General features: G+C 33.4%; 1 protein-coding gene across 1 annotated transcript; it reads right to left on the bottom strand.

Moving 5' to 3' along the window:
* Positions 1-221: 221 nt before the first annotated feature.
* Positions 222-2,895, bottom strand: LOC145306039 (uncharacterized). The gene is made up of 2 exons (XM_080147970.1): positions 2,266-2,895; positions 222-1,771 (listed from the first exon to the last, which is right to left on the bottom strand). The coding sequence occupies exon 2, from the start codon at positions 1,750-1,752 to the stop codon at positions 784-786; it is 969 nt and encodes a 322-aa protein (XP_080004096.1). The 5' UTR covers positions 1,753-1,771; positions 2,266-2,895; the 3' UTR covers positions 222-783.
* Positions 2,896-23,328: the final 20,433 nt, after the last annotated feature.

The following is a 23,328-nucleotide window of genomic DNA, read 5'->3' as shown; positions in this document are numbered from 1 at the left end:
CACAGAACATTTAAGTGGATATCATGTTGCCTAAAGAAGTCTACAGTGGAGACAATATCATTGTATTTAGAATGTAATGACTGACAATTAATACTAAAAATATTGAGAAGGTTTTCATTGAATGTTTTCAGTTTCTGTACGATACCTTGTTCACTTGAAAAAACGCAATTTATTCCGAATTCATTCTCGAAATCGTTAAAGTAGTCGCCGTAAGTCGGATTCATAAGATTTAGACCAATGTTATCGTTTAAGTTACCGTAATCCTGGTTAATCTGATCATTAGGGAGGTTTGTCATAGCAGAGCTGGTCCAGGAGCACCGCAGGAGGAATCGTCTTAACATCAAGTATGGACATCTGAAACACAGTAGATATTAGTGGACAAATAAAAATAGTTAATATACAATATATTATCGTTAAAGCGAAAAAAATTACCATATTTACTATGGTTATTCCGATAGCGTTTAGTTTATGTGTGTGTTGGGGGTGGCAACACATTTAAAGCTAGTTTAGTTCCCCCTACTCATTTTCATACAAGTTCCATGTATTTTATATGTTAATCAGCAGAAAAGAAAAATAGATTGAAATTAATATGCGATGTGGGCGTTTTAACAACTTAGGTAATATATAATAATAATATTATAATATTATAGAGTTCACGTGGATACAAAACTTTCAATTTTCCGAAATAGATCATTTTGAAAATGATGACAATAATAATAACTATAACTAAGCTGAGTGTTTTTTGTTAGGTACCTTTTTTTACGTCGTAAAAGATACTTATCTTCATGTTGTGATTACCGCCTTTGTTGCTTTGCTTTGCTTAGCTTTGTTGGCGGTGTCTCTAGCTTTGGCCCTCGTGGCCACAGGATCAGAAGGTGCTGAGTCAACGGTAAATGCCTTCATGGCAACAGGATCAGAAGGTGCTGAGTCAACGACAGGTGTAGATGCGGCAGATGCGGCAGACGTGGCGGCAAGTGCGGCGGTGTGTGTGGCGGTAGGTGCGGCAATGGATGCTGCAGGTACGGCGACAGACACGGCGGCAAGTGCGGCAGACGTGGCGGCAGGTGCGGCGGCGGTCACGGCGGCAGGTGCGGCGGTGAGCGCGGCGGCAGGTGCGGCAGTGAAATCAGCGGCAGCGGCGGCGGCGGATGCGACGGCGGCAGGTACTGACTGTGTGGGCTGTGCGGCTGGTGCAACGGCTGTATGTGCACTAGGTGCGGCGGTTGCGGCAGAGACTATGGGAGGAAACACAGCCAGGTCCCCAAGAACTGGGGCAGGGGCAGACGTTAAATTGTGTTGAACCGTGCTGGAAGGGTGGGCTGTAATCGTACTAAACTGCCTTGGGAAGTCATCCTCTGTTAAATCAGCCTGATTCGAGAAGAATGTTTTCCTTTCCTCAGGCGCTAACTTGTTGAAACAAAGGATAGGCGGTGCCTCCGACAGAAAAAAATCCTCGCTTCCAGGTATGGGTTGGGCCATTTCCTTCAGGTCTTTGCCAAATGGGTTAAGGCAGCGTATCCAGCGGCTGCCGTTCTTGAGCTGGAATTGGACATGTTGGCCAGCGACTTTGGCCCTCGAAATCTGGTTTGTGGCATATACAAAGGTCATGGTCTTCCTGTTGAGGTCGGACATATCTTGCTTCGCCTGGACTAACCTATTGGGGAAGAACGGGACCGGTGACGCGTTGTTCCTGGGATTGAACCTCTTGATCTCGGCGTTGTAACGGTCAAGCACAGCCTTCTTATTGTTCATCCACGCGTCGAGGTAGGATCTAGACATAAAACGAAAAATAAAAACGGGGATCTGGCCCTTTGTATATGGGAGCATATGGGCACGCTCGACGATATCACAAAAATGTGAGGGAATATATTCTAATTCCCCACGTTTAAGAGCGGCTTCAAGGGTGGGCCTTATAATGTTTCTAAATATGATAAACTCTGTAATATTTTCACGGCTCCACGGCTGCTGAAAATTCACTATTCTACAACTCCAATCGCGACACCTTTGCTCTCTTATCGAGTTTTGTAGAAGTTGAAATTTGACGAAATTTTCTCTCGACGATTCGACAGAGTTTAGATAGTCTTTTTGTTGTGTAATCGTGGTCCTAATCGCTTTTTGTTCACTTGCAACAGATTTAGCATCTACGAAATTTTCTATACCTTCGATAGATTGAATTTTAACATTTAAATCTGAGACTCTCAATTTAATATCGTTTATTTCGGTTTTATGACTGGCAAAAGTACTATGAATAAGCTCATCCCTTACCTTAGCTATATTCGCATCGTATTCTTTAAACTTAACATCCAAAGCAGCGTCCAAATTTGTTTTAAATTTTGACCAATATTCTGGGTTGTCACACGTACTACAGGCCATGATGAAGTGAAGATGGCGGATCCGAGGGTGCTGAGTGAGTGTGGGTCAGCTGACCAATGGTGGGACGCGAAAAAATGTTAGCCAATGGGAGAGCTTATTTGTCGGGAGTACTTTGCGCCGGTAAAATGTTGCCAGACCGATAAATTATTAAAAAATTTTGAGAGTGTTTTCACCAAAAATTGTTCATTAAATTAAAGCGATTAGGTTACACATAAGTTTAAAAAAAATTTTTAATTCATTAATGTTTTATTTTCACTTTTTTGTGCTAACAATTGACCGATACGTTAACACATACACATTGCCAGGCCTAAATACGAGGTGCCCTCTGGCTACAGTGTCTTCCCTTTCCTCCAACTGCGGAGTGACCACGGGCAGTGGGGAGAGGGGAACTAGTTGAGAGAGAGGGGGAAGGTAGAACTGAGCTTAACACATGGGGTAGGGCGGGGGAGAGCTTGCAAAATGCGTGTTCTCAGCCCGACTCTCTGAACTAAACTAAACTAAACTAAACTAAACTAAACTAAACTAAACTAAACTTTATCATATCTTTATATAGAAATAACATGATGTCTCTCTATCTTTCTGTGTCTGGACCAATAGATCGATATAGTTCTCCTTTGCAGTGAAGCCTATAAATGAAAAGGAAAATAATATCCATTAGAACCGAATCACTAACAAATGTTTATATCAAAATAACAAGAAGTCTTTCTGTCTGTTTGTTTGTATTGTAAGATTTCGCTTGCCGCTTGGCTGATATGGTTCTCTTTTTCTTATAGGCCATGGGAAGGTTTATAACTATTCTAAGGTAGGAAACCTCCTCCCCCACCCCCACCCCTTAATCATTCCTGAAATGCCTCCAAAGGCCACCGATTGAGTTCTCCATTTAAAAGGAGACTTTACATAGGTCCTGAGATAAGTTTAGTCTATATACCCCTAGAGGCGCAGCTGCTAGAAAACATACGTCATTCATTGAGTAGCTTCGCTACTAAAAATTCCCCCCCAAAGTTTGATGTTGTGCGTATTTTTTCCCACGCATCACATGTGTGAACTTTTATAAACAATATATAGGTATTACAGGGATGGAGGGGACATTGGACTGTAAATTATACTGGTTCCCAAAGCTTTATAAGCATGTTAGTTGACGTAAAAACGTTGAGGACTTTTATAAACAATATATAGGTACATTAGAGGGGAGGGGACATTGGACTGTAAATTATACTGGTACCCAAAGCTTTATAAGCATGTTAGTTGACATAAAAATGTTGAGAACTTTTATAAACAATATATAAGTACATCATCGGGGAGGGAGGGGACATTGCACTGTAAATTATAATAGTACCCAAAGCTTTATGATCACTTTCTCTTACAAATTGGCTTAACTGATGACTTTTTGAAAGCTTTATTGGGTTGTACAAACTAGCAGTGTCCAATACTAGCTAGAAAATAAATAAAATCAATCACTACTCCTGAATCTCAATCCCTTAAACTTAAATTAAATACAAACAGCCCCTTTATACATGGAGAGAACATTTATAGATTAATCAATATACAAAATACCTAACTATTATTTTCAAGTTACAACGGATCTTTAGGGATAAGACAATGAACGATAAATTGATATCATTCTCAAATTATGAAAAACAAAATTACCCCTTCTGTAGAAATTTTTGGAGACTTCTAGTTTCGTACCAACTTATCAAATTTAGTTAAAAAAATATCATTTTTTAAAGCTTTCGATTAAGATAAGATGTTTATAAAACTTTGGGGACCAGTGTAATTTACAATCCAAAGTCATGTTCTCTCCCTCCTTGGTGTAATCCTTATACTAAAGTAACAGCATGTCTGTGTGTCTGTTTATCTGTGTGTCTGTACCGAAAGATCTCGCTAACCGCTGAACCGATCGGGTTCTCCTTAACAGGGTAGATTCTCATGGGTCCTGGGGAGGTTTATAACTATTTTGGGGGAGGGTACTAGTATGATAATAATGTATGTACTTAATTATGCAGAAATTATAGCATTAAATGTAAAGTTAAAGCGACAGAATAAGCCATTTCATAAAACCTATAAAATAAAACTCTAAAATAACTCTATATGATACACTTTAAACAAGTATTGGACATGTTTTAATAGAATATAAAGGGGAGGGGGAATATTTTACAGCTACTGGACATAACATAGGTGCCCCTAATTCCCCCCTCCCCCATCTTTCCAAATACAAACAAACTGAGAGGGGGGAGGGATGATGTAAAACAATCCCACCCTTCCTTACATGTGTATATATATATGGCTTGTATCCCAGGGATCTAAAGGGATAACACAATGGCAGATAAATTGTTGTTCATCCCCAATGCTGATGCACAAAATTATCCCTTCGGGAGAAAAGTTTAGACACTCAACTTAAAGAATCAAGAAATCAAAATGTATTAAAATCCCTAAAGTTGTTATGACAATGAATGAGAAACCGCTATTATAAAACTTTGGGGACTAGTGTAATAAACATTAAACAGCCCAATATCCCCTCCCTCATATGTATGGCTTATATCCCCATTGTTATACATGTTTATATGTGTCCAGGGAGGGAGGGGACATTGGGTTATTTATTATACTAGTCCCCAAAGTTTTAAAATAGTTTCTTATTTGTATGCTTAACAACTTTGGGACCATATTGAATTTTGATTGGATGGTCCATTTAGCTGGGTGTTCAACAGTGTCAACAGGGTTAATTTTGAGTTATGTCATTGAAAATGTTTATCAATTTATCAGCCATTGTCTTATCCCCGGTTATTGTTATATGTTTATATGTGTCCCTCAAACTCAATAAAAGTTTCCCTATTCTCAGGAATCGTAAGGGATAAGACAATGGACGATAAATTGATGAAAATTACAAATTAGAAAATTACCCCATCTCTGGATCAAAACTGTTGGTCGAAAAAAAAGTTTGGACACTGCTAGTTTAACCAAACCAATTACTAGTACCCAAAGTTTTTAAGCCAATGAATAAACGAACGTGTTTATATAACTTTGGTTACCAGTATAATTTACAGTCCAATTTCCAATCCAATAGCGAAAGCTTTGTTAACAAATAATTTCAAAATTGTACAACCTCAATCTACAGAACGGGGTAATTTTTAAAATAATCATTGGTGATGTATGTCAATTTATTGTCCATTGTCTTATCCCTAAATATCCCTGATAAATACACACACAAGCCTTTCAAATACAATGCCTATAAAACTTGGTGTTCATGCGATAGAGGGATAGGACATCGTATTATAGACAGCTTTCCGCGGATAGTAAAATTAAAAATTGTAAGCCCCGAGTTACCGAAGGCACGGACCAATAAAACTGTATAAAGTTTATGATTTTTTTTGGATCATGTTACTTGTCGATGCAGCGCTTATCACATGTTACTTGTAGATGCAGCAAACTCATACATGTTACTTGTAGATGCAGCAATATCCCCCCTCCATTCCATATAGAGATACTAATATAATTATAAATAGAAACAATTATAATTAATTCGTTAGCTAAACATTTATTAGTAATGGTTTTGAATATATGCAAAATATTATTAAATAATTACACATGATATTGAATAGCAATCTGGTTGCACAAATTGTAAAATACATTATCATTATAGCGATCCCTCCACATGTATTCATCCAAATAACGTTGTAAGAAGGTTCTGTAACAACCTCTCATTGCTTTGATATGAGTCTTCTTGGTATTCCAGTAGGACTCAATGGCCTGTGTGTTGGTTAAAGCTTATTTTCAATAAAAAATATAACTAACATTGTCTGCCTATGTCCTTTTTTTTTATCTCCCTTTAACATGTTACTTGTAAGTGCAGCAAAGTTAAACATGTTTACTTGTAAGTGCAGCAAAGTTAAACATGTTACTTGTAAGTGCAGCGCTGCATCGACAAGTAACATGATCCTTTTTTTTTATATCTGCAGAACGCTGTCTATAATGCAATGCGACAAACAACTACAGTAATATTTTTTGGCTGTTTTAAAAGCTACAATTTTAAAATAGAGTATTTTTTTTTTGGGGGGGGGGGGGGTGGGAGACTAATTTAAACAATTGATGACCCTTTCTAAAGTAAAATTGAAAAAGTTCTCATCCCCTCCTTTAATATTCTCTACTAAAATCAAGTTTTACTACTAAAATCAGAAAAATGTAAAATCTACTAATACTTCCATGTTGAAATAACATATAACTAGCTTCACTGCACTTGTAATGGCATTTGCTTTTTTATTTCTTTCTTGACTAAATAATACTAAATTGTTCAAGTAATCAATTTGCAAAATTTCACCGAATATAGCGATTCTATTATAGAGGAGAGATTCTGAAGGGATAAGATAATATACAATAAATTGATTTCCACATCAAGTTGTGATTAACCTTTCCTAAAATTAATACCTATTATTGGTGGAAAATTGTGAACACAACAGGCTTGTATGTCCCGATTATGATTTAATTCAAGTACCCAAAATGTTTCAGCTAAATAATACACAATCTAATATGCTGATTATAAAAAGCAACGATTTATTTGAAAATAATAGAGTATTCCCAATAATTCATAAAAGGCAGCAGATATTTAAAATCTTAAAATTGGCGGAGGAATATTAATTTTCTTTCTATTGTGCTATCCCTATTCACCAGGAAATAAATATTATCAATCTAACAGAAATTCTGTAATATTATCTTTCAAATTCCGGCAGGGAGGGGACATTGGACTGTAAATTACACTGGTACCCAAAGTTTAATTCTTTTTTTTTTGTTGGTTCCAACTTTTCCAACCAACTACAAAAAGGGTAATTTAGTTTATCAACATTGTCCATCATTGTTTATCGTCCATTGTCTTATCCCTTAAGAATAAGATCCTTGTTTCCTTAACAAGAGTACTTCTGATGTCAAAATACATGTAATTCAAATTTAAAATCACTTAAAGCCCAAGGAAATTAAATATAAAGGGGGAAAAAAAGGAGTGCGATTATTTATTTAAAGATACCCATTTTGTCGCGAGTTTAGTTTTAAAAGGTTCAGGAAAAAGACATACAAATAGCCTAAAACTATCCTGGGACCTAGGTGAAGCTTCTCGAAGATAAAATCTCCAAGGGTTCAGTGTTTTGCAAGATATTAACGGACAAATAAAATATTATTTCTTTGTATAATTATAAAAGGTATGGGTAAGTAGGCACTATAAATCAAACTAAGGCCATATTCTCAATAAACCCCTTAAAAATCTTCCTATAAAGGCCTGACGTGGGGGAAGTTTCCCTAAAAATGTATTAAAATCGCGTGGCTTGGGTGTCTTCTCACCACCCCCCCCCCCAAATTTTATCAATATCCAGGGATCTAAAGGGATAAGACAATGGGAGATAATTTCATGTATATCTCCAGTAAAGAAAACAAATTATTGGTTGAAAAGATCGGACACTTTTAATTTGAGATTTAGTAGAAGTACCCAAAGTCAACCAAAGAGCATATTAATAAAACTTTGGGTACCAGTGTAATTTACAGCTCAATGTCCCCTCTCTCCCTGCTAATATATCTCAAAATATATTCCCTCATTTATTAAAAACAGAAGTATTTGAAAATTGTTTCTATATGTTATACATCAAATTTATGTCATTATGTAATTCCGGCCCCGGGGAGGGAGGGGACATTGGACTGAAATTAACAGTGGTACCCAAAGTTTTATAACCACGTTATCTTATTCGTTGGCTTCAAAATGAGTGCTTTTATAAAATTTTTAATGTTTGAAACCAAATTAGAAGTTTCTAAACATTTCAACCAATAATTTTAATCAACAGAAGGTGTAATTTTGTTTATCATCAATGGGAATATATATTAATCTAGGATGGTGTTACCAAAAGTTCTTAAGCCAACAATTAAGAATATAAAACTTTGGGTACCAGTGTAATTTACAGTCCAATGTCCCCTTCCACCCCTAGACATAGGGGGATAATTTTGTTTATTATCCATGGGGATGTTTATCAAACTAGGGCAGTTTTACCAAAGTTTTTAATCCAAAATAAAGATAATAGAACTTTGGGTACCAGTGTAATTTACAGTCCAATGTCCCCTCCCTCCCTGGACATAAAAATGTAAACATTCCAATATTATCATTTCTGTTGGAAACCTAATATCATATGCAATACATCACAGGGATCTAAAGGGATAAGACAATGGCCGATTATTTGACATACATCCTCAATGATAATACACAAAATTACTTCTTCTGTAGATTAAAATTAGTGGATACTCAACTAAATCAACCAAACAAAATTCAATAAAAGAACCCTAGGGTTATTAAGCCAACGAATAAGAATCTTTGGGAACTAGTGTAATAAAAAGCCCAATATCCCCTCCCTCCCTGATATCATATGAAATGCATCATCGTCATGTAGCTGTAGGGATTTTGGGGATATGCAAATAGATTTGAAATTTCAGTACATTAAGCAGGGAGGGATGGGACTGTAAATTACACTGGTACCCGAAGTTTTACAAACAAGATAACTCATTCGTTGACTTAATAATTCTTGATTGATTATTTCTAAACTAGTAATTAACAAACTTTTCAACCAATAACTTTGAATGGGTAATTATGTTTATCAACATTAGGGATGTACATCAATGTATCGTCCAGTCTAATATATCATACTGGTACCCATTTTTTTCACTCTCCATTCTTTGGAATAATAACTTGGGGTACTTTAATTAAGCCGTTTCTACCTAGTGCTTTAATCTAATGAAAGGGTATTTTTGTTTATTATAATAAAAATCTAGTAGAATTTTTGTCATTTTATAACCCTATATCCTTGCTATTTAAACATTCCATTGAATGATACAAAAAATAACGGATTATAGGAGATAATATTACTTAAAGAGGAGATGCTCAAAATTAATTTTGTTCGTATGTACGTTGCTTTCTGAAAATTAATGTTATTATTATCGAAAAGTTTGGAAACTGAAAAAGTGCCCAAAGTTTTACGGCCAACGTTGCGTACAAGTATTATTTAAGTTACCAAACAACAAATTTTGTAGATGTATTTTATTGGTTAAAAAATTTGAACTACTAGTTTGAACCAAATTATTAAAATCAATAAAGAAAGTAAAGATCATGTTAATAAAACATTGGGTACCAGTATAAATTACAGTCCCATGTCCCCCTCCATCCCTATGTGTAAGTACAATAAAGACCGATTGACCGACAGACAGACATATTGGCAAAAATAGCATAAAGATAAATTATTCTATCTGACTGATGATTAAAATTATTGGTTGAAAAGATTAGGCACTTCTATTTTGAACCCACTAATCAAGATATAACAAAAGTACCAAAATTGTTAAAATCTAACAAATAAGAGACCGACAAACAAACAGACATAATTGCAAAACTTAATAAGTTTCTAATTGATATTAAATGATGCTAAAGTTATCAAAAGAAAAATTGTAGACAGAAAAATGAACGCACAGATATGATAGGGATAACTTAAAATTAAAATTTTGATTTTTGTGTCAAATTTTTTTTTTTCTACTACATCCTATTATATAAAGTAGTAGGGTTTGTTTGTTTGTCCATTATGATCTTGCTAACCACTGAACCTATTGGGTTATCAATTTATGGAAGCTTACTATAGCTCTTTAAGCTATTAAAATTCTAAAACAAAGTCTTAAGATGGTTTTAATCTATTTTCTGCACATTCTCTCCTCCATTTTAAGATAGTCGCTTGGACTCCAATACAAAATAGTTTTCTTGGGATAATATATCCATCTTATAATAAATTGCATTTAAAAGTTCTCATACTTACTTAAATGCATTTTAAAAGCTTACCTAAAAAGTAAAAGACAAATTATAAGATTAATATATTATTGATGAATGATATATGGAAGTACATTTTTCATCATTTTAATATTAAAGCTACTATATAACTTGCAATGGCGGCTGTGACCCTAGAATCTAGAAGATCTGCATTAATTGGAAAGGCTAGGGTTGGCAGAAAAAAAAGCCTAGAACCATCCCAAGACTTAAATTTAAAAAGTATATTAGCCTAAAACCTTCCCAGAGCCTATGCCAAACTTCCTTAAACTGGAAAACTTGGTATTAAAATCTTAAGCTAGACACATAAAAAACCTTACTATTTTATATAATAGGATTATCTGTAACTAACCAACACTATAGTGGTTGGTTAAAACTAGCAGTCTACAAACTTTAAACTAACTATCTTAATATACAGAATGGGTTTATTGTGTTTATATTCATTGGGGTTGCACATCCAACATATTTTTCTGTGTCTTATCCCTTAAGATTCATAGATAAAACTCGCTACTTTTAGCTTCGCCATTATAAATGCTAAAATTGTTTAAAATTACACATACAAGACAAAGAAAAAACATATAATATCCTATTTTGTATTAGACGGACTGAAATAAACATTAGGTATAGTTGAGTGAGTACTGAATTGGGGTCGGAAAAAGTAGTCTAAAACCATTCCAGCTTAAAGCATCGCTAAAATGGAGAACTCACTCAGTTGAGAGATTAACAAAATCTTACTACTTTTGTATCATTATAGTACTAAAGAAAGAGAAAGTTAAGGAGGGAGAAAGATAAAGAAAGAAAGAAAGAGTAAGTTAAGGAGGGAGAAAGAGAAAGAAAGAAAGGAAGAAAGATATCCTATTATATAAAGTAGTAAGCGTTTTTTTGTTTGTCCCGAAGGATCTAGCTAACCGCTGAACCGATATTATTCTCCTTTACAGTGAAGCTACTTGTATATATATATATATAGAGAGAGAGAGTGTGTGAAAAGGTGAAAGAGAGAACAAGCAAGCAACAAATATATAAATTAAAATTAAAGGGGGGAGGGGGGTCTATTTTTACTAAAAAGGAAAATGTTCGAGAGAAAAAAATTACTTAATCATAAAGATACTTAAGAGAATATGATAAATTGATTTTCTAAAACAGAAAAAAAAACAAATAAATAATAAATTTTCTAAAATTTCTATTGAAAATCATGCAATTTTTAAAAAGGGCACAAAAATGAGGAATAGAGATAGGTATGTGAAAAAAATCCGCCTATTAAAAATTAGTATAATATCATTAACAGCATGCAAAATTTTATTGGGTGGTCTAAGGCTATTTTTCCGACCTTACCCCTCCCTTGAGGCTGGTTACTAAGCAACACGTATTATATAAAGTAGTAAGGTTCTTCTTATTCGCTAAGATATCTCGAAAAACTGAGCTGATTGAGCTCTCAATTCACATAGGTCGCGGTATTGTTTTAGGCTATTTATTTTTAGATTTAAGCCTTGGGACGATTCAAGGCTATTTTTCTGCCTTCTTCTTACCTCCTTTGAATAAAGAGTTCTTGGCTGCAAGGGGTGCAGTAGCTAGCTACATTTTTATTTTGCGAATGCGTATCCTTTAACTTTAGATATTAATCCTTTTCTTGGCATTAATATTAAAACAAGGACTTTAAAAATCAAAGCTTTTGGAAGCCTTTTTTAGGTAATCTGGGAATCTTAAAGAATGAGACAATGGATGATAAATTAATATATATCCACAATGATGATATACAAAATTATACCTTATGTCGGTTAAAATTATTGGTGGAAATATTTGGAAACAATGCAATCCATTTTAAATAACCGTTCTCTTATTCACTGACCTTAAACTTTATAATATCTTGATTGGGTACTAAAAACCTTCAACGTCCAAACATTTCAACCACTTCTTATCTGAAGAATGAGTAACTTTGGGGACTTTTATTGAATTTTAATTAGTTGGTTTATTAAGTTGTGTGTCCAAACGTTTCAACCACTAATTACAATCTACAGAAGGGGTAATTTGGTGTATCACCATTGGGGATATATACCAATTGATCAACCATTTTCCTATCCCTTACAAACAGACCAACTGGCCTTTAGAATAGCTCCGCTACTAAAAAAATATAATTGATTTGATATTGCAAACAAAATATTTCATTTTTCTTTCCAAATAATTTTCTTTTTTAGATTAATAAATCATATTTTAATTTAAGTTGACATTTTAAAAATATTTCAAAATGGTTTTAAAAGGAATCTCTGATATTGTTTTCTATTTAAAAAGTATCAGAATTGCGTATGGGATATTTTATATCTATAATACAAAGTAGAACGATGTCTGTCTGTTTTTTTTGTAGCGAAGGATCTCGCTAACCGATGAACCGATCGGGTTTTCCTTTACAGGGTAGCTTTTCATAGGTCCCGGGAAGGTTTATAACTATTTTCTTGAGGGGGTGGGACACCCCCAACCCCCCAAAAAATGAAAAATACCCCCCCGCTCCCCCCCCAAAAAAAATTCTTTTTAAAACTAAAATTAAAATAGTGGGGTCGACGACCCCCCCCCCCCCCTAGAGGCTAGTACATATATAAAACATTAAAGCTTCTTGGATCCTTAAGGGATAAGACAATGGACGATAAATTGATGTACATCCCAAATAATGATAAAAAAGATTATTGGTTGAAAAGTTTAGACACAGATAATTTGGGACTAACCAATAAAAATTTAAGAAAAGTACCCAAAGTTTTAAAAGAAAATATTGGGCAAAAATAATTACAGGAGCGTCCTTTTGTGATAGAAAAAGGTTGGACCATCAAAAATTCATAAAAATATTTAAAAATCCTATAAATAAAAACTTAAAAATCTTATAAAAGGTACAGTGAGAGGTTTATAAGAGAGGGGGGGGGCGAAAGTTACACTTTTTGAAACCAAAACTAAAAGTCAAAGGAACTCAACTAAAAAAAGTGTTACAGGTCTGACATTTTGCATGGCAGTTGCTTTATAGGGGTACAATATGGAACTGTGAAGAAACGGCGGCGCAACCGCCGAAAACCGCCGAGAAAAGGCAACAAAAATTACGGCGGGAAACGGCGGTTTTCGGCGGTTGCGCCGCCGTTTCTTCACAGTTCCATATTGTACCCCTATAAAGCAACTGCCATGCAAAATCTCAGACCTGTAACCCTTTTTTTAGTTCAGTTCCTTTGTTGACTCTTAGTTTTGGTTTCAAAAAGTGTCACTTTCGCCCCCCCCCCCTTAATAATATCTTGCTAAAATTATAATAGTTTGTTTAATAGGTTATTTAAGATTATTATATTAATTTCTTTATTGATAGCATAAAAACATGCCACTGTGAAATTAAAGTTACCTAACACTTTGCGCCCCTAGATGGTGGTACCCTCCTCATAATTATAAACCTTCCCAGGTAAAATAAGTAGCTAAACTTTAAAGGAGGACCATACAGGTTCAGGGGTTAGCAAGATTATTTGGTACAGACACACTTACATTCTGCTACTTTTATAAAAGGATTATCTATGTTTATTTCGTGCTTTTTCTTGAGATTATTTCACAAAATTTCTCATATTTTTAATAGAATTTTAAAATTTTATTTATATTTTATTAAGCAAATAAATAAACAGAAAATATGGAAATATAAAGTGTGTTACTTTTTTATATGTTTCATCATTATTTTGCCACAACTCAGTCAAAAATGCTTACAAAACATAGCTTTTTCGACCTAAAGTACTCAAATAGTTCCTTTACAAGCCATTTTTAAAGTTTGCTTCTGTTAAAGTAAATATTCTTGAAGGGATTTATGCATTGATTTATACAGAAACATAATATTAGGTGGAAAAAAATTGTATCCAAAAGTATTCTTTTTGGAAAATAAGAAATTTATCCTCCATCGCCCTAGAGGACAGCTGCTGACCTCTAGTGTTCATGGTTTTGTCAAATACATGTTAAATAAAAAATTTAGACAAAAAAGTACATAAAAAAGTATTTTAATGTGTTAGAAAATTAAATTGTTTAACTTCAAATTTGGGGATGCTGACCTTAAAGATGCTCTTACTGGTGGTGATGGTGACCCGGAAGGCATTGAAGTACATGAGCATTATGGCAACACAACTATTGATCTATGTTTTGATTTTTATATTCCTAGCAGCCACTTATCAAGAGAAATCCCTAAATGTTTTTTACTGTGATTTTGAAAAGTTCTTGTTATATTTTTTCATTGGAGGCTGCTAGAAATTTAAAAATCAGAACATAGATCAATAGTTGTGTTGCCATAATGCTCATGTACTTCAATGCCTTCCGGGTCACCATCACCAACAGTAAGAGCATCTTTAAGGTCAGCATCCCCAAATTTGAAGTAAAACAATTTAATTTTCTAACACATTAAGATACTTTTTTATGTACTTTTTTGGCTATTTTTATTCTTTAACATGTACTTGACAAAACCATGAACACTAGAGGTCAACAGCTGTCCTCTAGGGCAATGGAGCTGAATTTCTTATTTTCAAAAAAAAAATTCTTTTGAAGATCATTTATTTCCACTAAATATTATGTTTCTGTAAAATGAATGCATAAATCCCTTCAAGAATATTTACTTTAACAGAATCAAACTTTAAAAATGAGAGAAAAGTAAAAATAAGTATTTTTTTATTGATTTTATGGTATCTGAGCATATAAAAAGGTAACACCCAAATTTGCCTTTTTTGTCAATTTTTATTGAAATATGGAGATATCTCAAAACTGATTGATGGGGCTTGTAAAGGAACTATTTGAGTACTTTAGGTCGAAAAAGCTATGTTTTGTAAGCATTTTTGACTGAGTTGTGGCAAAATAATGATGAAACATATAAAAAAGTAACACACTTTATAAATTTTTCCAGTATATGCTATGCTGTTTTTATTGAATTTTCATTAGCTGGTATCAGGGATGGCATAATAAAAACCACGTGGTTTTAATCAAGTGGTTTAAACCAAAAAAAAAAGCTAAAAAAACCAAAAAATCCAAGGTGGGATGGTTTAAATGGTTTTTTTAATACAAAGGCCTATCTTTCCAGTTATATCCTTATAATAAAGTAACAGGATGTTTGTATGTGTGTTTGTATGTTTGTATGTTTGTACCAAAGGATCTCGCTAACCGCTGAACCGATTGGGTTCTCCTTAACAGGGTAGCTTCTCATAGGTCCCGGAAAGGTTTATAACTATTTTCTTTGGGGGTGAGACACCCCCCACCCCCCCTCCGAAATTTTTTTTTAAAAACTTTTTAACTAAATTTAAAAATGAGGGGGGGGGGGGCAACCCCCCCCCAAAAAAAAATGTTCGCCCCCCCCCAAAAAATTTTTTTTTTACTTTTTCTTACAAAATATAAAATAAAAAATTCAATTATTAAATTCGACTCTCTCCTCCTCAAGTGCCCCTAGAGGCCTCAAGGGGCCTAGTCGCTAGTCTTTTTATAATGTAAAAAATACAGTCAAAAACATAAATACCTAATTCAAAATTCTTTTAATAGTTTAAATCTTTATATTAAAGGGGTAGTTTCACGAAATGCATTTGAACTTAATTTAGTGAACCGCATATTTTTTCTTAGTTAATGGGGTAAACTACATTTAAATAGCATATATTTGAAATAAATTCAATTTTCTACCACGTAGTTTTTAAAATATCAAGACCTGAAAATTGTCTTTTTGTGATATATGCAATTTAAAAAGACGATTTTCAAGTCTTGATATTTCAAAAACTATATGGTAGAAAATTGAAATTTTTTCAAATATATGCCATATAAATGTAGTTTAACCATTTAACCAGGATAAAATATGCGGTTCACTAAATTAAGTTCAAATGCATTTCGTGAAACTACCCCTTTATACTAAATTAGAATACTTTAATTTGGATATTATTAAAAAAACCAAAAAAATTATTTAAAAAAACCAAAAAAACCTGGTTTTTATTAATAAAAACCAATTTAAACCAAATAACCCACACTGGTTTGATCTTTTTTAAAAAAACCTGGTTTTTTCCCATCTCTGGCTGGTATATTAAGTTTCAACCATTAATTACAATCTACAGAAAGAGTAATTTTGTGTATCATATTCATCATCAGAGATGTACATCAATTTATCGGCCATTGTCTTATCCCTTTAGATCCCTGAAGAAAACTACTGTGAAAAATAGCCCCAAGTTTTCCCTAGACCTATTTTACCTTTTTCCCTTCTTTATTATTTGCCTTCCTTTTTTATTTAATTTTGATTGGTTGGTTTATTAAGTTAAGTGTATAAACGTTTCAACCACTAGCTATTATCTACAGAAGGGGTAATTTTGTGTATCATATTCATCATCGGGGATGTACATCAATTTATCGGCCATTGTCATATCCCTTTAGATCCCTGACAAAAAAAAACTGCTGTGAAAAACAGCCCCAAGTTTTCCCTAGACCTATTTTTCCCATGAATCCCTCTCTTATTCGCAGCCCTTGTTGCTTATGTTTTCACGGTCATGGCTAAGGGAATAGAAATTAGCTAATTCTCACAAGAAATGTACAAGTATTTTCAAAATAAATAGCTTAAAAAGGAAAATCTAACCTTAAACCTGTTGTTGAATTAAAACTATATTTGGGTTGGTCGTTTCAAAATTAGTAGGTAGTGTTTAAATGTTTGAATCGATAATTTTTATCTACAGAAAGAGTAATTTGGGGATGTATTGTGTTATTCTTTAAGATCCATGGATACTCAACAGTAGAGTAAAACACTAGAGGGAGAAGGGGTTAAATTACTGTATCTCCCCATCGCAACCGTTTTGTGCAACCTTCCTATTGGGTCATTGAAGATCAACCAATGGTATCACTTATTTTAACACAGACAAGTAGCAGAAAAAAATTTTGAAGCAGACGAAAGAGGTCTTTGAAAAAGGGATGGACACATAAACCCACAAACCATCCTTTAACTCGAGCACTAAAAAGGGGCAGTGTTGGCTCTTTTGCCTCTAGAAGCAATATGGTAAAAAACCATAACTCCTAGATTTTTCATTTTAGATGAAAATCGACTCAAAGCTTCGAAAAAAGATAAACAGATAGGAAGATCTTTAAGTACTACACATCCAAGCTCATATTTAAAGGCTTCAAGGGAGAAAAAGCCTTTCATTTTTACTTACATAAGAAGTTAAAGAATACTTTACATGGTAAAATAGTTGCTCTATTTCTCATAAAAGCAAAGATATAAAGAAGTTATCGTCCAAAAAAGCTAATATAAGTTATTTTTTATCTTAAAGTTATATAAAGTAGTAAGCATTTTGTTTATTAATGAATCTCGATAACCACTGAACCCATTAAGTTATCTAACGATAGAAAGCTTTACAATGGTCCAAGATGGTTTTAGGCTGTCTTAATTTCATATCTATATACTGATAGCAAAATTTTTGTAGTTTTGTACAATTTGAAATTTTCTCAGGTTTCAGGTTTTATTCTATTTTGTTGGTTGCACTTTGTGTGAATCTACTTCAAGCTTTTCCCTTCAGCAGATACTAGGGAGGGAGGGGACATTGGACTGTAAATTACACTGGTACCCAAAGTTTTATTCTAATTTGTTGGTTGCACTTTGTGTTAATCTACTTCTAGCTTTTCCCTTCAGGAGTTAACAGGGAGGGAGAGGACATTGGACTGTTATTTACACTGGTACCCAAAGTTTTTCAATCTTGTGCGTTGGCTCAAACATTTTGGATGTTTTTATTGTAATTTGATTCATTGTTTGCATCTAATGTCCAAATTTTAAACCAAACAAAAAACTTATAATAAAGAAATGATTAGTTTGTGTATCATTATTGGGGTATATATCAATTTATCATCTATTGTCTTATTCCTTTAGATGTCTTAGAGATTATCATAAATAATTAGTGAACCAATCAATCAGGAATATCAAGAGATAAGACAACGTGGTTATAAAACTTTGGGTACCTGTAACGAACCAAAAACCATTAAAAACTCTAACAAAAGGAACAAGTTGCTATGTACGCAGTTTTAAATTATTCCTAAAATATTCACAACCAAATTAATGTGAGAAAAAATGACCCCTCGGACATGTGAAAAAATGTTCAGTCATAGGAATCTACTAAAAATAGGTTAGGATACAAACCAGCTGAAAGGGTATGGATTAATTTTATTCTATGTTCTTTTTAAGATATGGAAAACTACTCTATTAGAATATAGGGGAGGGGCTGGAAATAAATTGGCCTAAAACCATCCAAAGAATATAACCAAGATACTAAATAGCCTAAAACCAAACCATTCACTTAAGTGACGCTTCCCTTAAAAGGAAACTCTAAGGAAGGGAGGACAATAAAGTAGCCTAAACCCAAACCAAAGAATATAACCAAGAAAATAAACAGCCTAAAACCATCCATAGATTTATGAAAAGCTTCCTTAAATGTATCACTCAATCGATTCAGTGGTTATCAAGATTTTAAAGGAAAAAGAAAAAAACCTTACTACTTTAAATGATAAGATGTAGTAATATTTTTAAGGTAAATGGCTGGTATATACATCTTCTAAAGGCAGAATAATATTTGGCGAAGATTATTTTATCCAACATTGAATTATCCCTGTTTTCAAATATTTTTTGGTTTTTTGTAAAAACGCCCGAAAAATGGCATCATAAAATAATGCCAATACTATTTGATGGTTAGGCTAGGAGATTTTTTTATGGGAGGGGAAGAGGGGGGGAAGTGTCAAAATTTAACAATAGCAAGCGTAATGAAAGTAAATTTTGCTTTAATCTCAGGAAGGGAGGGGAAATTGGACTGTAAATTATACTTGCACCCAACATTCAATAAAATTGGACTGTAAATTATACTTGCACCCAACATTCAATAAAATTGGACTGTAAATTATACTTGCACCCAACATTCAATAAAATTGGACTGTAAATTATACTTGCACCCAACATTCAATAAAATTGGACTGTAAATTATACTTGCACCCAACATTCAATAAAATTGGTAGAAACATTAGATTCTAAATCATAATTGGTTAGTTTAAACAAGCGATGCTCAAACTTTTCAACCTACAATTGTAATCTACAAAAGAATTCAGCTTGTTTATAATCATTGGGGATGTACATCAATTTATTGTCCATTGTCTTATCACTTAAAATGCCTGTTCATACCAAAACCTGATTCTTTTTTTTTTTTTTGGGGGGGGGGGGGAACATTTTTGGACAATAAATTGGGCGTTAACTTGCAATTTATCCATAAAAAAAATGCTGAAAAGATTATTTTACAGATATTTTTTGAAAAATTTGGAGGGAAATTTTTCATTGTACCTATTGACCAAGCCAGATTAGCTTTTTTAGTAAGCTTTTTAGAAATTTTAACAGATTTTGGTATTATTTTATTTTATAGTTATCATTATAAATGTAAATAGCGACAACGCCCCTAGCCCTTAGGGGCTCTGTATTCGAATAGGCATAAGGGGCTACCAAAATAGCTTAAAACCAACCCTAAACTAAAATCTGCATGTATTTAGAATGGCCTAAAACCATCACAAGGGCTATGATAATCTAAAAAAGAGAACCGATCGGTTCGGTGGTATTGATATCTTAAGCTTCAGACAAAATACCTTATTACTCTCATTTATAATCTATTTTTTTCTTTGTAATAACTAGAAATTTTAGAAATATGCATCAATGTTAAAATATTCTATGCATTTGACAATTTTAAAAAGTATAGAACACTATAACGTAAAAAGTAAAAAATAAGTCTTGATTCTGATACCTATTGATTATTTTCAAAACTGGTCTACTTCTTTTTTTTTATCAAATCAGTTTAATATTTGATACATACCTAAAATATAAAGATAATAAAATTTTAATTTTGAAGATAAAAAGCAATTCTCAACAAATTCATATTAAAGAACCATCTCTAAAACGTTTTTCATCTGTTCTCTTCAGGGAAGGAGGGGAGAGGTCCCCAAAGAAAAAAAAATCTCGATTGATGGCTTCAAAACTCAAGAAACTTAGTTTTTCACCAATATTTTTATCTACAGAAGGTGACATATTGTATATCATAATTGGGGGTGTATTCCAATTTATCATCTATTGTCTTATCCCTTAAGATACCTGATAGCATAATACAAAAGGGTTCTATATACATAGAATATGCATATTCGGTCAAAACAAAAGCTAAAACAATGCTATACGGTCATATGAATAGTAAAACCTTTTTTTCTCAGATTAAAAACTTTGGAGGCGGACTTGCTAATTTTTTTCTATTGTCTATAAACAAGAATGACAAATTCCATAAAGAAAATAAAAATATTGTTGTGCTTTTATATAAAGTAGTAATTTTTTTGTCTTTTAAGATCTTACTACCCACTGAACCAAATAAGTTCTCTTTTTTAGAGAAGCTTTGGATAAGTCACTAATTTTATAGTTTTATGCGATTTTATTTGTAAAATAAAGTGTTAGGATGGTTTTAGGCTATTTTCCCCCCATCCGAATAAAAAGCTGCTAGAAAAGTAAATTATGAGAAGCTTCAAAACAAATAAAAAGGGGTTCTTCACTAAACAACACCCCCCCCCCCCCTTATTGTCCGATTATTCAAATCCTTATAATCAAATTAAAAAGGCGTACTGGACCCCCCCCCCCCCATCCTCATCCTCCAACTAAAAAATTGGTTCCCACAGGCTCTTTAGGGGCGTCATTGTTTTGTTTGATCGCCCCCTTTTGTTTTAATATTTTGAGGCATGAAAATATTCCCATGGGCAGCACAGCTTAGCTGGACTAGGCAGGGTGGGGGACATGCATTCTCAAATATGTTGAAGTCAGGAATTTTCAGGGATAAGACAATGGACGATAAATTGATGTACACCCCCAATTATGAAAAACAAATTCAATCCTTTTGACGTATAAAATTCTTTGTTAAAAAGTTTATACATCAATAGTTAAGAAACAACAAATTAAAGTTCAATTAAAGTACGTTAAGTTTTGATGCAACGAATACGATACTATTGCTCTTAAACTTAAGGTACCAGTGTAATTTACAGTCGAATTTCCTTTCCCTCTAAAGATGAGTTCTATAGCCAATGGACAAAATAGATTGATGTACACCCCCAATATTGATAAACAAAGATAGCCCTTATGTAAATAAAATCAAGTATCTATTTCCTAATCTATTAAAATAACTTTTTTATTAAACTTTGGGTACCAGTATAATTTACAGTCCAATGTCCCCTCCCTCTCTGCCAATTAGTTTATCATAATGTGCTGGACTAAAATCCACTGGACAATGGATTCTAAATTTAAACCAACAAATCATAAAACTTTGGGTACCAGTACCCAAATTTTAGTTTATCATAATGTTTGTCCCCTATCCCTAAATGTGCTGGGCTAAAATCCACTGGACACAATGGATTCTAAATTGAATGAAAATAATGGATATATATATTATACATATATAGGCTTTATTAAATAAAGAGGGACAGTGCATTTTTAGAGGGTGTAGGGGTGTAGAATCATTTTGTAGATTAGGATTTAAAATCAGGACAAGTGTAAATTAGTGGTTTTATAATGGAAACAGATAAACCTTTTCCTTTAAAAATTAAAGTATGATTTCATTTACGTTTTATAGAATATATCTACAAAAAAATACTATAAATATTTTTCATTGCGGTTTAGAAACAGTTTTTATCAAGAGGCAAAAAATACCTAATTGCTATTATGATTTAATTCTTAACTATGATGTAGTTCGAATAACAAGGATGACATAAAATAACATTCATTAAAGCGAAGTTCACAACAAATAAAATGGTAAGACAAACGAACATTACAAGACTAAAATGAAGGAATGTTCCCATTTAACATTATGACTAATTGACCTGAGAATCAAAATTCCAAAAACTAAGTGAATAGGATAATTAAATCATAAAATGAAAATACTACCTTCCTTTATAACTTTTTAAAAAAAAAATCATGAAATCGATAGGACAATTATATCAAAAAAGATACATCTATAACGGACATACAGACGGACGGGCCAACCCTAAATATAGAAAAAGCTTGGCCCATAAAAATAATCTACAAAATATCCAACACCACCTAAGCGATGGACAATAGCCAGCCTTAATACAACAATTCCCTTAGGACGCTAAAAAAATAATAATAAAAGGGAGGGGGGGGAATTCCCCTTTTTTGGACATTAAAGTAAGGTTGTATAAAAGGGGTGTGGTGGAAGGGGGTGGGATATCTTTTTGGACACTAAAGCATAGAATAATGAAAGGAGGAAAAGTGATTTCCCCTTCTAAAAATGGGGTGGGGGGATTTTTAGAACAATAAAATATTTGAGGTTGTCAAATAAAAGGAGGGGGGCCGGGGGGGGGGGGGTAGTAGCGTCCAAATCTCTGAACACATTTTTACCAATGGCATCTTTTTAAGGGGGATATATTAACCAACAAAAAATAATGAAACAAAAACTTTTTATTGTTAATTTACAGAGTTATTTTTTTGCATAGTTTTATATACAGCTTTCCGCGGATATTAAAATGAAAAAGTAAAACTGATTAAAACCAGTGTTTTGTTAGCCCCGAGATTTTAAAGGCCCAAGCTAACAAACTTGGTCTTAATTTTATGATTTTTAGTTTAATATTCATGGAAAATAGTCTTAATACGATGCTATACATGATTTTCAGTATGACAAAGAACCGATTCTAATCCAGCGGATATTAATCGGTTTCCAAGCCATTCTGAAAATAGATATATATTCCCCTTAACTAAGGGTCATAGATGCAATGTTATATGGCTTAAATTTCCCCTCACTTATTATAAGGACATATATGCAATATCCTTTATTCTAGATTAGGCTTTATTAACCCGGTTCTAAGGTTGGTCTGTTCATAAAAGTGTTTGCCTGTCTGTACCGAAGGATCTCTTCTATCCGCTGAAACGATATGGTTCTCCTTTACAGTGAAGATGCTAATCGGCTCAAGGAAAGTTTATAACCATTTTGGGGGAAAGTACACTAAAAAGAGAATAAAATAACCTATCCAGATATCCTTATATATCAGAAAATAATGAACTTGCTTTTATTATGGTACAATAAGTAAGCTTTTATAAAGCAAACATTCCAGGGATAAAAGCTGTTGTA

Source organism: Acartia tonsa, chromosome 14 (assembly GCF_053477335.1).
Source record: "Acartia tonsa isolate MP-2025a chromosome 14, ASM5347733v1, whole genome shotgun sequence".
NCBI classification, from domain to species: Eukaryota; Metazoa; Arthropoda; class Copepoda; order Calanoida; family Acartiidae; genus Acartia; species Acartia tonsa.
This window is presented reverse-complemented; position numbering and strand designations above follow the sequence as displayed.